Source organism: Paramormyrops kingsleyae, chromosome 22 (assembly GCF_048594095.1).
Source record: "Paramormyrops kingsleyae isolate MSU_618 chromosome 22, PKINGS_0.4, whole genome shotgun sequence".
Lineage (NCBI taxonomy): Eukaryota > Metazoa > Chordata > Actinopteri > Osteoglossiformes > Mormyridae > Paramormyrops > Paramormyrops kingsleyae.
Window position 1 is genome coordinate 11,526,593 of NC_132818.1, and position 10,889 is coordinate 11,537,481.

General features: G+C 49.6%; 1 protein-coding gene across 2 annotated transcripts; it reads right to left on the reverse strand.

Annotated features, from left to right (window-relative positions):
* Window positions 1-792: 792 nt before the first annotated feature.
* On the reverse strand, window positions 793-8,194 carry slc6a16a (solute carrier family 6 member 16a). Of its 2 annotated transcripts, none has more exons than XM_072704918.1 (12): window positions 7,842-8,194; window positions 6,347-6,569; window positions 6,095-6,252; window positions 5,368-5,488; window positions 4,272-4,447; window positions 4,016-4,126; window positions 3,701-3,942; window positions 3,436-3,619; window positions 3,158-3,221; window positions 2,907-3,066; window positions 2,526-2,688; window positions 793-2,070 (listed from the first exon to the last, which is right to left on the reverse strand). In XM_072704918.1, exons 1-12 carry the CDS (start codon window positions 7,845-7,847, stop codon window positions 1,732-1,734), a joined length of 1,947 nt encoding a protein of 648 aa, XP_072561019.1. In that variant the 5' UTR covers window positions 7,848-8,194; the 3' UTR covers window positions 793-1,731. The 2 variants fall into 2 exon arrangements, with proteins under 2 accessions (XP_072561019.1, XP_072561018.1); XM_072704917.1 differs by having other exon boundaries at window positions 3,158-3,359; window positions 7,842-8,191.
* Window positions 8,195-10,889: the final 2,695 nt, after the last annotated feature.

The window sequence follows — 10,889 nt, forward strand, 5'->3', positions numbered from 1 at the left end:
AATCGTGGATCTGCTGCCAGGTTCAAAAACAGAAGTACACAAGAATAAGGTGAAGCAGGAGACACTGGGAACAACCAGAAACCAGCCAGGTAAAGGGCCGAAAAGGCTGTCAACTTATCCAGCAGTGACTCATGAATTGGGGGATCACATCAAGTGACCTTCAAAAGGACTGGGAAACCTTAACTGCAGGTGTGAAGAACATTTTAGTGGGCCTATATATACCCCCTTCACAATCACGGTATGATTCAGTTGAAGGCTATTCAGCCATGAGCAATTAAACTAGAACGTGAGAGTCTCACCTGTGTAAGTACAGGTTAGGGTCCAATGACCATGACCAGCCTGTCAGACTGGGAAGGAAGAAGACAAATGACGACTAGGTTAATCAAATTTGGCTTAACCTACTGGCTCCGAAGAAGGTTGGGGTCGGGAACCGGATGGTTAATTTCATATTCTGGTGGGGGGGGGGGTCACCAGCAACAGTGTGGGGGTGGCCTGAAACCTAACACCTACTGTGGAGCCTCTGAGGAATTGGGCTGTTACTGCATCACCTCCAACTGTATACCTTGATGCTGGGATACAGATACAAAAATATTTATTAGATCTTTATTCCTGCTTCCCATAAATTAAAACTAATAAAATTTTGGCTGTTCTGGCTTTTCCTATGTCGAATCACGACATATTGAAAATGAATTTAAAATGGCCCTCAAGAACCTCATTCCATCCATCCAATCATCCATCCACCCATCCATCCATTCATCCATCCATCCATCAGAGCACTTAACCTGCTCAGGGTCGGGGGACGCCCAAAGAAAAGTTATTTATTGTTCGTTTCTTATTTTCATCTCTTGCTCAAAGTAAAATATACAACTCCGTGGGAGTCCAAAAGAATACACACAAAAAAATCCAATCAGATTGCTGTTAACAGCAGACACATCACAACCTCTGTCAGTTACACTGTCAGCCAGTGTAGCTCGTAACATGGCCACTGAAACGACAGGTTTGTGTGTGTGTGTGTATCTGAGTGTGTCTGTCTGTGTGTATCTATGTGTGTGTGTATATATCTAAGTGTGTGTGTATCTGTGTGTGTTTCTGCATGTCTGTGTGTATGTATCTCTGTGTGTCTGTCTGTGTGTATCTGTGTGTGTCTGCGTGTGCATGTCTGTGTGTATGTATCTCTGTGTGTCTGTCTGTGTGTATCTGTGTGTGTCTGCGTGTGCATGTCTGTGTGTGCATGTGTGTGTTCTGTCTGTCTGTGTATATCTGTGTGTGTTTCTGCATGTCTGTGTGTATGTATCTCTGTGTGTCTGTCTGTGTGTATCTGTGTGTGTCTGCGTGTGCATGTCTGTGTGTGTGTTCTGTCTGTCTGTGTATATCTGTGTGTGTGTCTGTGTGTGTGTCTTTCTGTGTATACTGTATCTGTGTGTGTCTGTGTGTGTGTGTCTGTCTGTCTGTGTATATCTGTGTGTGTGTGTCTGTCTGTCTGTGTATATCTGTGTGTGTCTATCTGTGTGTGTATATCTGTGTGTGTGTGTTTACATGGATGCTGGTCTGCCTGCACTGTGCAGTTTCAGCCACATCATAGTGCGACAGCGAGAACAGAGAGTGGCTCCTGAAGAAGCTGGAGGAGGACAGCACGGCATGGAGCAGCGCCTCCTCCACCCAGGCCTGCAACACCAGCTGATCTCCTCATCACTCCTTCCGTTTGATCATCCTCTCCCTTCTCGCGCTCCCTCATACCCCAGTGTCCTCTTCAATGTCCTCCTCCACCAGGTCCTTCTGAGGGAGGAGCCTGTAGTGCTCTGCACCCAGTGACAGGAAGGAGGCCCTGCCAGCTTCTTGCTCCTCCTCCAATGGGATGAGCTGCTGGGCGGCGGCAGGTTCGTCCGTCTCGCATTTGACATACGTGTCTCTGTGGCTAAGCCCCGCCTCCAGTGGGCCCCCCTGGCTGCCTAGGCAACGCCTCAGATGGGTGTGGATGTAAAGCACGGGCAGAGGCAGGCAGGCCAGCAGGATGAGCAGAGAGAGCAGGGCAAGAGCCCAACCGGGGTATGGCAGTACCTTCTCAGAGGCCTGTGGCACGGGGAGAAGCAGCAGGGACAGAAAGAGACAGCTGTAAGGTGCCAGGAGGGATGAAGAGATCAGCATCCTCATTATCACCTTCAAAAGCATCATCACAATCGTCCACCCATTATAGGGTGGTGGGGAGCCTGGAGCCTTTCCTGGGAAGCACAGTGGACACCCAGCATGGGACTACAGGAGAAAAGTGAGGAAGCCATAGGAACCCCATGGGAACACATGGGGAGAACACCATCATCATAGCATCAGCATCATCACCAGCATCCACATCATCACCATCAGCATCATCATCATTATCATCACCTTCATCACCATCATCAGCATTAACACCAGCCTCAACATCATCACCAACAACATCAGCATCATCATTATCATCACCATCAGCATCACATGTTCATCAGAATCACAATCAGCATCACTATCATCATTGCCATCCAAGCGGCCCTTACCATGCTCTGGTTCCAGGCTGTGTAGGTGGGCCATTTGAAGAACATGCGCAGCAAACTGGCCCCCAGAAGACCCACCATGGCCAGCAGGCACACAAACTGCCACAGGTATTTGTAAACCACTGGGGGGCGCCACTGGAGCATGACTTCTATGTCATCCAGGAAGCTGCAGAGATGAAGTAGTTAGAGGTGGTTCAGCCCCAAAACCTCTTTGAACCTCTTGCAAACCTTGTTTAGAAATAACTCTTTCCTTCTATTCGAGAAACCTGGCAGACAGCAGGTAAGACCTTCAACTGAGACAGAGGTGCCTGCACTAGAGATAGATGATAGGCTAAGTGAGTGAAGCAGTGATGATGATCTGATGTGAGTCAGCCGGACCCTCACCGGTCGGCGCCGTAGATCCAGGACACGGCAAACGTCTCAAATACGACCACGATGATGAGGGGCAGGGTGGCGGAGTAGTCATCAAACATGGTGACAAAGTAGTTCCCAGAGCGCTGGGTGAAGAGTAGGCCGATGAGAAAGCCCAGGATGCAGCTGGCCACTAGGGTGGGAAAGAGGCGAGCATGGGGAGGGGTCAGAACTGGTGCCACGGGGGAGGGCTGGCCTAACCTAAGCGGATAACTGTGGTTTACCCGTTAGCAGGGTCTTGTGGCGTCTCAGCAGATGGAAGTTGTCACTGAGGGGGGTGAGGATGCCCTGCATGGTGCCAAACATGGTACTGAGGCCGAGGTTGAGCAGCATGAGGAAGAAGAGCATGGACCAGAAAGGCGAGGCTGGGAAGAGAACCATGGCCTCGGTGAAGGCAATGAAGGCCAGCCCCGTGCCTTCCACTCCCTGAGGGGGGCACAGTCAGGGAAGGTCAGTGGAGAAGCTGACAGGACACTGGCCGCCAGCAGCAGCGAAAGCCCACCTGGTTCATCTCCTCCTCCAGGCTGCAGTCCGTGATGCCACTCCCAATTTGGGCACCATACTGCTGGAACCACTGCCGGTATTCCCGCAGGGACACTGATCCAGGATCAGATCCGCTGGCCCATGGCAGCGGGAGATGCTGCGTAGACCCCATGGCTGACATCTCCGTCAGGAGGCCCACGTTCCTTTGGGGAGAGAGCCGGACACTTCAGACACGGCGAGCCGGCGATCACGGACAGATGCCGGCCCCAGGCCCCCGGGCTCACCGCAGCACGCAGGCCATCGCCATGCTCTTTGCACGGAAGCCCAGCACCGCAAAGACCACGAGAGAGGCGAGCACGGACGTGAGCAAGTTGATGACGGACACCATGAGGGCGTCGCGGTGGCAGTTATTGTTCGGGGGGTTGTAGGAGGAGTAGGCGATGACAGAGCCGAAGCCGAGCCCCAGGGCAAAGAAAACCTGTGTGGCGGCCTGCCTCCAGACCTGCACCTCGCCCCAGATCTGCAGCTGGAAATGGGACAAGATGAGCAGCTGCACCTGGGGGCAACTTTACCCCAGGCCCGGTGTGGAGCTACATTACCTTAGGATAGAACATGTAGGAAATGCCTTCAGAGGCCCCATCCAACAGCAGCCCCCGCATGAGAAAGCAGAGAAGAACAATGTAGGGGAACACAGAGGAGAAGTACATCACCTGCAGGAGAAAGGTCCCATGTCAAGACTGCGTATGTATCTACATGCATCTAGGTTTGCATCTGTGTCTGTATGCCTATGTGTGTGGGCTTCTGCATGCATGTAAGTGTGTCTGCGTGCATGTACGTGTGCATGTGAGTTTCGACCTTGGCGGATGACTTGATGCCCTTGATCATGGCAAGACAGACAATCACCCAGGCAGCCATCAGGCTGCCAGTCATGATGGGGTTGAACTGCCCGGTCTGATCGATGGAGTCTGTGATGTCCAGGGCCTCGCGGAACCAGAAGTAGGTGGTGGGGGAGGTTCTGGAGCATTCCTGAACTGGATGAGAAGAGAGTTTGTAGAGTGAGTCACCAGCATGGAAGGAAGCAACACTATACTCAACACAAGGGGACTGACAGGGGTGGGTTTGAGTTAGCGAGCAGCACTATACCCAACACAGGGGGACTGACTGACGTGGGTTAGGGAACAGCATTATACCCAGCACAGAGGGACTGACCGATGTGGATTAGGGTTAGGGAGCAGCACTATACCCAGCACAGAGGGACTGACTGGCATAGGTTAGGGTTAGGGAGCAGCACTATACCCAGCACAGAGGGACTGACCGATGTGGGTTAGGGTTAGGGAGCAGCACTATAACCAGCACAGAGGGACTGACCGACGTGGGTTAGGGTTAGGGAGCAGCACTATACCCAGCACAGAGGGATTGACCGACGTGGGTTAGGGTTAGGGAGCAGCACTATAACCAGCACAGAGGGACTGACCGACGTGGGTTAGGGTTAGGGAGCAGCACTATACCCAGCACAGAGGGATTGACCGACGTGGGTTAGGGTTAGGGAGCAGCACTATACCCAGCACAGAGGGACTGACCGACGTGGGTTAGGGTTAGGGAGCAGCACTATACCCAGCACAGAGGGACTGACCGACGTGGGTTAGGGTTAGGGAGCAGCACTATACCCAGCACAGAGGGATTGACCGATGTGGGTTAGGGTTAGGGAGCAGCACTATACCCAGCACAGAGGGACTGACCGGCGTGGGTTAGGGTTAGGGAGCAGCACTATACCCAGCACAGAGGGACTGACCGGCGTGGGTTAGGGTTAGGGAGCAGCACTATACCCAGCACAGAGGGACTGACCGGCGTGGGTTAGGGTTAGGGAGCAGCACTATACCCAGCACAGAGGGACTGACCGGCGTGGGTTAGGGTTAGGGAGCAGCACTATACCCAAAACAGAGGGACTGACCGGTGAAGTTGCTGTAGATGGGGCACTGCTCCCAGGGAAGGGGGGACTGGAAGGAGTTGCCAAGGTAGAAGAGGCTCCAGGCAATGATGACATTGTAGTAAAGGGCCACATAGAAGCACACCTGGCAGGAGGAGGCTTTAAATCGTATCTCAGGTCTACAGCACCCCCCCACAAAGGGTTACTACAGTAACAGTGAACAGCAAGCCGCACTGGCGAGCTGCCGGGGCTGTACTGTGCCCAGATCCAAACATTACACAGGAGTCGTGTTTCATACAGAAACGATCTGTGCCGCAAGGCGTCACATGGGAGGTGGGGTGCAGTGGGGCCCTCTGATAGGCCAGCAGTGTGAACAGAGGGCGGGGCTAATCCTCACGTGGAAGCTTGGAATTGCTTGGCAGTAAGACACTTAAGGCTAGAACATAAAGTTCTACACAGAGGACGTGTCACAGACACAGAGAAAACCTGACATATAGACACAGAGACACAGGGAAACCCTAACATACAGAAACAGAGATACAGAGAGTCCCTGATATACAGGCACAGACAAACAGGGAATCCTTGATGTACTGACACAGGAAACTCTAAAACATTGACTCAGATAGTATACAAAATGTGCTTCAGTAAAAACATGGTTCTCTAAGAACACAGCCTGACGCAGTGTTTTCGACTGATACATACAGGCAAACAGAGACAACCCCCCCCCCCCCCATCTTGTCCCCCTACACACCATGCAACTGGAGTAGCCGATTCCCGCCAGCCGGGGGGCAATGTGCTTCCACACACCGATGCTGCCCTGCCGGACGGACTGCCCCGCCGCCAGCTCCAGGAAGAATAGTGGCACTCCCACCAGCATCAGCAGGAGCACATACAGCAACAGGAAGGCTCCTGGAGGAGAGTGCGTGTGGGGGGGGGGGGTCACTTCCCTGAATGGGGGGGACATTCCAAAGGCCCCATCCACATCATTTTGAGAGCAGCTCACCTCCGCCATTCTGGTGACACAGGTAGGGGAACCTCCAGACATTTCCCAGGCCCACACTGAAGCCCACCTGTGCCAGCACGTACTGCAGCTTGCTGTCCCAGGCCGGACGGCCGGGTTCGGGGACCACATCCCCTTCCGCTTGTTCTGAAATCGGCTCCAGCGGCACTGTATCTGACTGGCCATCTGGCACGTGCACGCCCTCCTCGTCAGTAGGCAGGGGAGTCTGGAAAAGCGAAGGAGGGCGCAGCAGCAGGACTGTCAGCAGGCAATGTATGGACGTGTCACAGTCACAAATCCGGCACAGTCCAAAATAGTTCAGCACCCCACAACCCAGCCAGCCTTAGTCAATGACATGCCTTCCTCATCATCTCTCTCTGTAAATATCTGTGTCTTTGTGTCTGTACATTAGGGTTCCCCTCTTTCTCTGTATCTTTACATCAGGGCTTTCCTGTGTCTCTCCTTCGGGGTTTCCCTGTGTCTCTACATCAGTTTCCCTGTGTCTCTGTATCTGTACCTCAGGGTTTCCCTGTGTCTCTGTGTCTGTACACCCGGGGTTTCCTGTGCCTGTACATCGGGGTTTCCTCTGTTTCCGTGTCTGTAAATCAGGGTATCCCTGTGTCTCTCAGTCTGTATGTCAGGGTTTCCCTGTGTCTCTCAGTCTGCATGTCAGGGTTTCCCTGTGTTTCTGTGTCTGGACAAGGACAGCAGTGTGGAGAAAACGAAAGTTTAAAGTTGCCATTTTGGCTCAGCATAGAGCTTGTGACCATGTGGAAAAACACACTCCGCAGTCGCTCGAATCCCCTTATCCTGCCTCTATTTATAACCCTGAGCCCCAGTCCTGTGCCAGGACACATGTCCCCCAGGAGAGACTGTGCTGAAGAAGTCTGTGCTTAAACACACTGCAGCAGTCCTGTGCCACCGAAACACAGCAGCAAACTGTGATGTTAAACCCTGCAGTGTGTCAGCACCGTCTGACAGCTGTCACTGTGACAGGGGGTGTGCCTGTCAGAGCGAGATCATCCATGCATACATCTAGAACTTTCCAAAGAGATGGGCGCATGCAGGCGGTCTTCCTGCAGATGAACCCTAACCCACGACAGTCAGTCCCCCTGCGCTGCAATGAAATAGCTTTACTGTGTGTTCTTTTTTGTGCACATTATGTAGGTTACTTTATGCACCTACCGATTAACCATTCATTTTACCATCTCTCGCTTCACTATACTTGCGCTCACAAATTCTGTGGGTATGTTTTGTCACTGATAAATAAATCTGCGCACAGATCAAGGTGTATTTAAAGCAACTGGCTAATTTTCCACACATTAATACCAAGTCATAAACATACGCACAAATTAACCAGCGTTTGAAAAAAACGTGGCAAAATAAATGCAGCGTGCAGGTTAGCTCAGCTCCTTTTAAAGTTTAAAGCCAGCACAGTGTTATAAAGCCAGACTCTGGCGATAACGGCAAAGCGCACATGAACAGGCTCAACATTTACCTTCATTTAGCCTGCAAAGTTCATTCGGAAGACCGAGCTTTACCCCGCATCGTCATTTCTCGTTGGTCCATTAAGAGCAGAACGTCACACCAAGCACCAGCAGAAGCTGCTTAAAGTGGTTCGTGTGGTTTCTAAACAATAAAAATAAAAACGATCATCTAATGAACTGTCTGTAGTACTTCAGTGTACAGCCCGTCAGCACGCGCCATGACTGCACTAAAGTCACGGCGACAGGACAACGCTTAAACTTTCTTAAGTCCTGCCCTTCAGATTCTCCGAAAATGTTCATGAAATACATGGAGTCCTTGGACGATTGCCGGGTGGAGATCAGGTTACGGAAGTAACTACCTAAATACAAAGCCTGGCAGGACAATGAATTTGTCATACCCACGAGTGTGACACGACGGGAGCCCGTCTGTCGCGCTCGATGCCCTTTTTTGGAGCTGCACTAACGGAATCCCCAGGAAGATATCACCTAATGCATCACAACAAATCATATTGGATTGATCATTTTACGTGCAGCTATATGTATATGCTTCAGTGTGTAGGACCACCCCTACGAAAAATACGTTGCATAGGGGGGTATGTGAGGGTTTTAACAGTGGAATTGTGGCGCCCCCTGTCTGTGGTTGATGGTACTGCGCATCAAAACCCTCAGGCGAACGCGAAACACTACCGCACGTTCTCCTCTTCAAATACCTATTCATTAACGTACTCACATCTCGTGAGCTTCTGTAGTTCTTAATAGTTTGCAAGTTATCTACAGAGGCTTAGCGACAGGACAGGCAACATGGGCAATTGCCTGGGGCCCCTGAGCTGGACTGATTACACAGTACAATGCAATGACAAATCTGCTTTATGTGGGTATTAAGTAGTAAGTAAAGTGAAAATAAAGGAATTGTGTTTATTAAATTCTTTGTTGATATTTTTAATTTAGACTTCACACTTTAATAATGCTCATAAATTTTACCATGTGGAGTTTTTGTCTATGGCCCCCAGTGTCCCTAGAATCACCTATGGTTATGTAACCCTAAGATTTGCATTCACATATTTACAAACAGCTAAAATAGATTTGCATTCAACTTTTTTATTTGTCTACAGAGGAGGTCACATGCTGTTTCAAACAAATAATCATTATCCTTCTGCAGAACCTTGCTCTTAGCAGTGATTCCTTTCCCGAGGCATCACTGAGGCACATATCTGCTCTGGTGTTAGGAGGGAACAGAGCACCTTTGTGTTTCTGTTGCTCTTCTGTTGCCGTTCAGTTTGCCACCTGATATTGGAATTGTAAAGCAAGTTGACAGGAAAACCCTTCCAGAAGGAGCAGGTTAGACCGGGTGAAAAGGGCTGTAAAATCGCAAGAGGATGAGTGATGGACAGTCACAGTCCATTCCTCAGCTTGTCCACTCGCTTCTGTGCAACACATAAGACAATCCAAGTAGCACTCGTGTATTCCTAAAATGCCACTAAAACAAACATATCAAAACATATACTTAATTGACTTTGTTTTTGTTAAAATATGAGTGCATGCAAAATATTAAGTGTTTACATCTAGATCCTGATTTATGTTGCAAATGCTGTAAAGTTATGTACATATTTTGTATTTATTAAACTGTGTTGCTCTTTAGTTATAAATATGTCGTATTTATTGACTGTTGTGTTGCTGGTGAATCTGTTGTATGTACCCAAACATGTTGAAAAAAGTTGTTTCGTCATGGGGACAAATAAAGAATACCAGGCCATTCCTTACCATACGTATGAAGTCTATTTCTGGATTCGGTCGGTCTTGATTCATGATACTCATGACATTGGATGTCATAAAATGATAATTAGCTGCAGACCTGTGATGTTATCATCAGTGCAGTAACTGCTAGTTCAGTACCAACAGGAAGGGATGCTATGCATGGCAAAGGTTCATATTGCAGACTCTGTCTGATTCAGTGCCAGAGGGGCATGAGGTGCGGAAACGGCAGAACCTCCCACTAGTGGGCCTTCATGGAGGGGGGTGGCCCACAGCCGCTATGGCGGTGATGACATCACACAGGGCAAGAAGAAGCAAAACGGGGGGAGGAGGCCACAAATTCTCCCTGTGTTTATGTAGGGATCACATGTCCTCCCTGTGCCTGTATGAGGTTTGCGTGTTCTCCCTGTGTCAAAATTGGTCCCTGGTTTATATCTGTTAATTCCCTGTTTGGCCAGCCAATGTCACTGGTCATCCCGCTCTGTGTTCCCCTCGTTTCCTTTAGTTAGGACCCTAATGTGTTTCCCTACTCCCAGAGCCGCTGCATGGCTGAATGGGCTGAACATGCAGCTAAAGGTCAAGCTCCCCTACTGTCGTGGGTTTGCTTTGTTGATATTTAGGGTTTTGGTTTGTCCGCTGTGTAGATCTGGCTTATGTATTTATGTATTGGTTGTTTTGTGCCTTTGTTTTAGTAATCTGCACTCATGTCTAGTCATGTAGCAATATTCAGTCGCCTTTGTTTTCTAGTCTCCCTTGGTGTTTCATCTTTTGTCTGTTAATTACCCTCACCTGTTCTGTGCTATGTCTCTTGTTTACATCATGATGTATTTATGTGCCTGCCTCTCTTTCTCTCATCAGCCGGTCATTGTGTTCAGTTGTGTTGCCTTATGGTTGTTTGCTCCAGGTTCTCCTGCATAGTTCAGTTTTCTCTCACAGTCAAAAACGTATGAGAATCGGTATCTCACAGTGTGTGTATGTGTAAAGGCCAGTTCATACTTCGCTTTCCTTTGTGCTGTTACAGCCCGCTAACAGGACTGAGGGACAAGAATTTCATCAGGGGTGTCCAGTTGACTGTGCTTGTGCAGATGTCACTACCCAATCGGCACCTGCTACGGAGCACAAAGATGTGTTAGCTGGAGGTATTTGTGGAAATAGATCACCCAGATACTTAGCAAAGATAGAGATGGAAGTATATTGTCTGATGTGTCCTGCACTACAATAACTTTGCCTATACAATGGACAATAGTGTTTTTTTGTATTTGTATGCATTTTTTTTGGTTATAGTTCATTTTGTCACATCACAGTTG

Bases quoted from the DNA above. Each gene is read 5' to 3' on its own strand.
- slc6a16a (XM_072704917.1), bottom strand. The intron at 3,067-3,157 runs GTAAACCACAGT...TTCCCACCCTAG, and splicing joins CCACAAGACCCTGCTAACGG to TGGCCAGCTGCATCCTGGGC. The intron at 2,689-2,906 runs GTGAGGGTCCGG...TCATCTCTGCAG, and splicing joins TGGATCTACGGCGCCGACCG to CTTCCTGGATGACATAGAAG.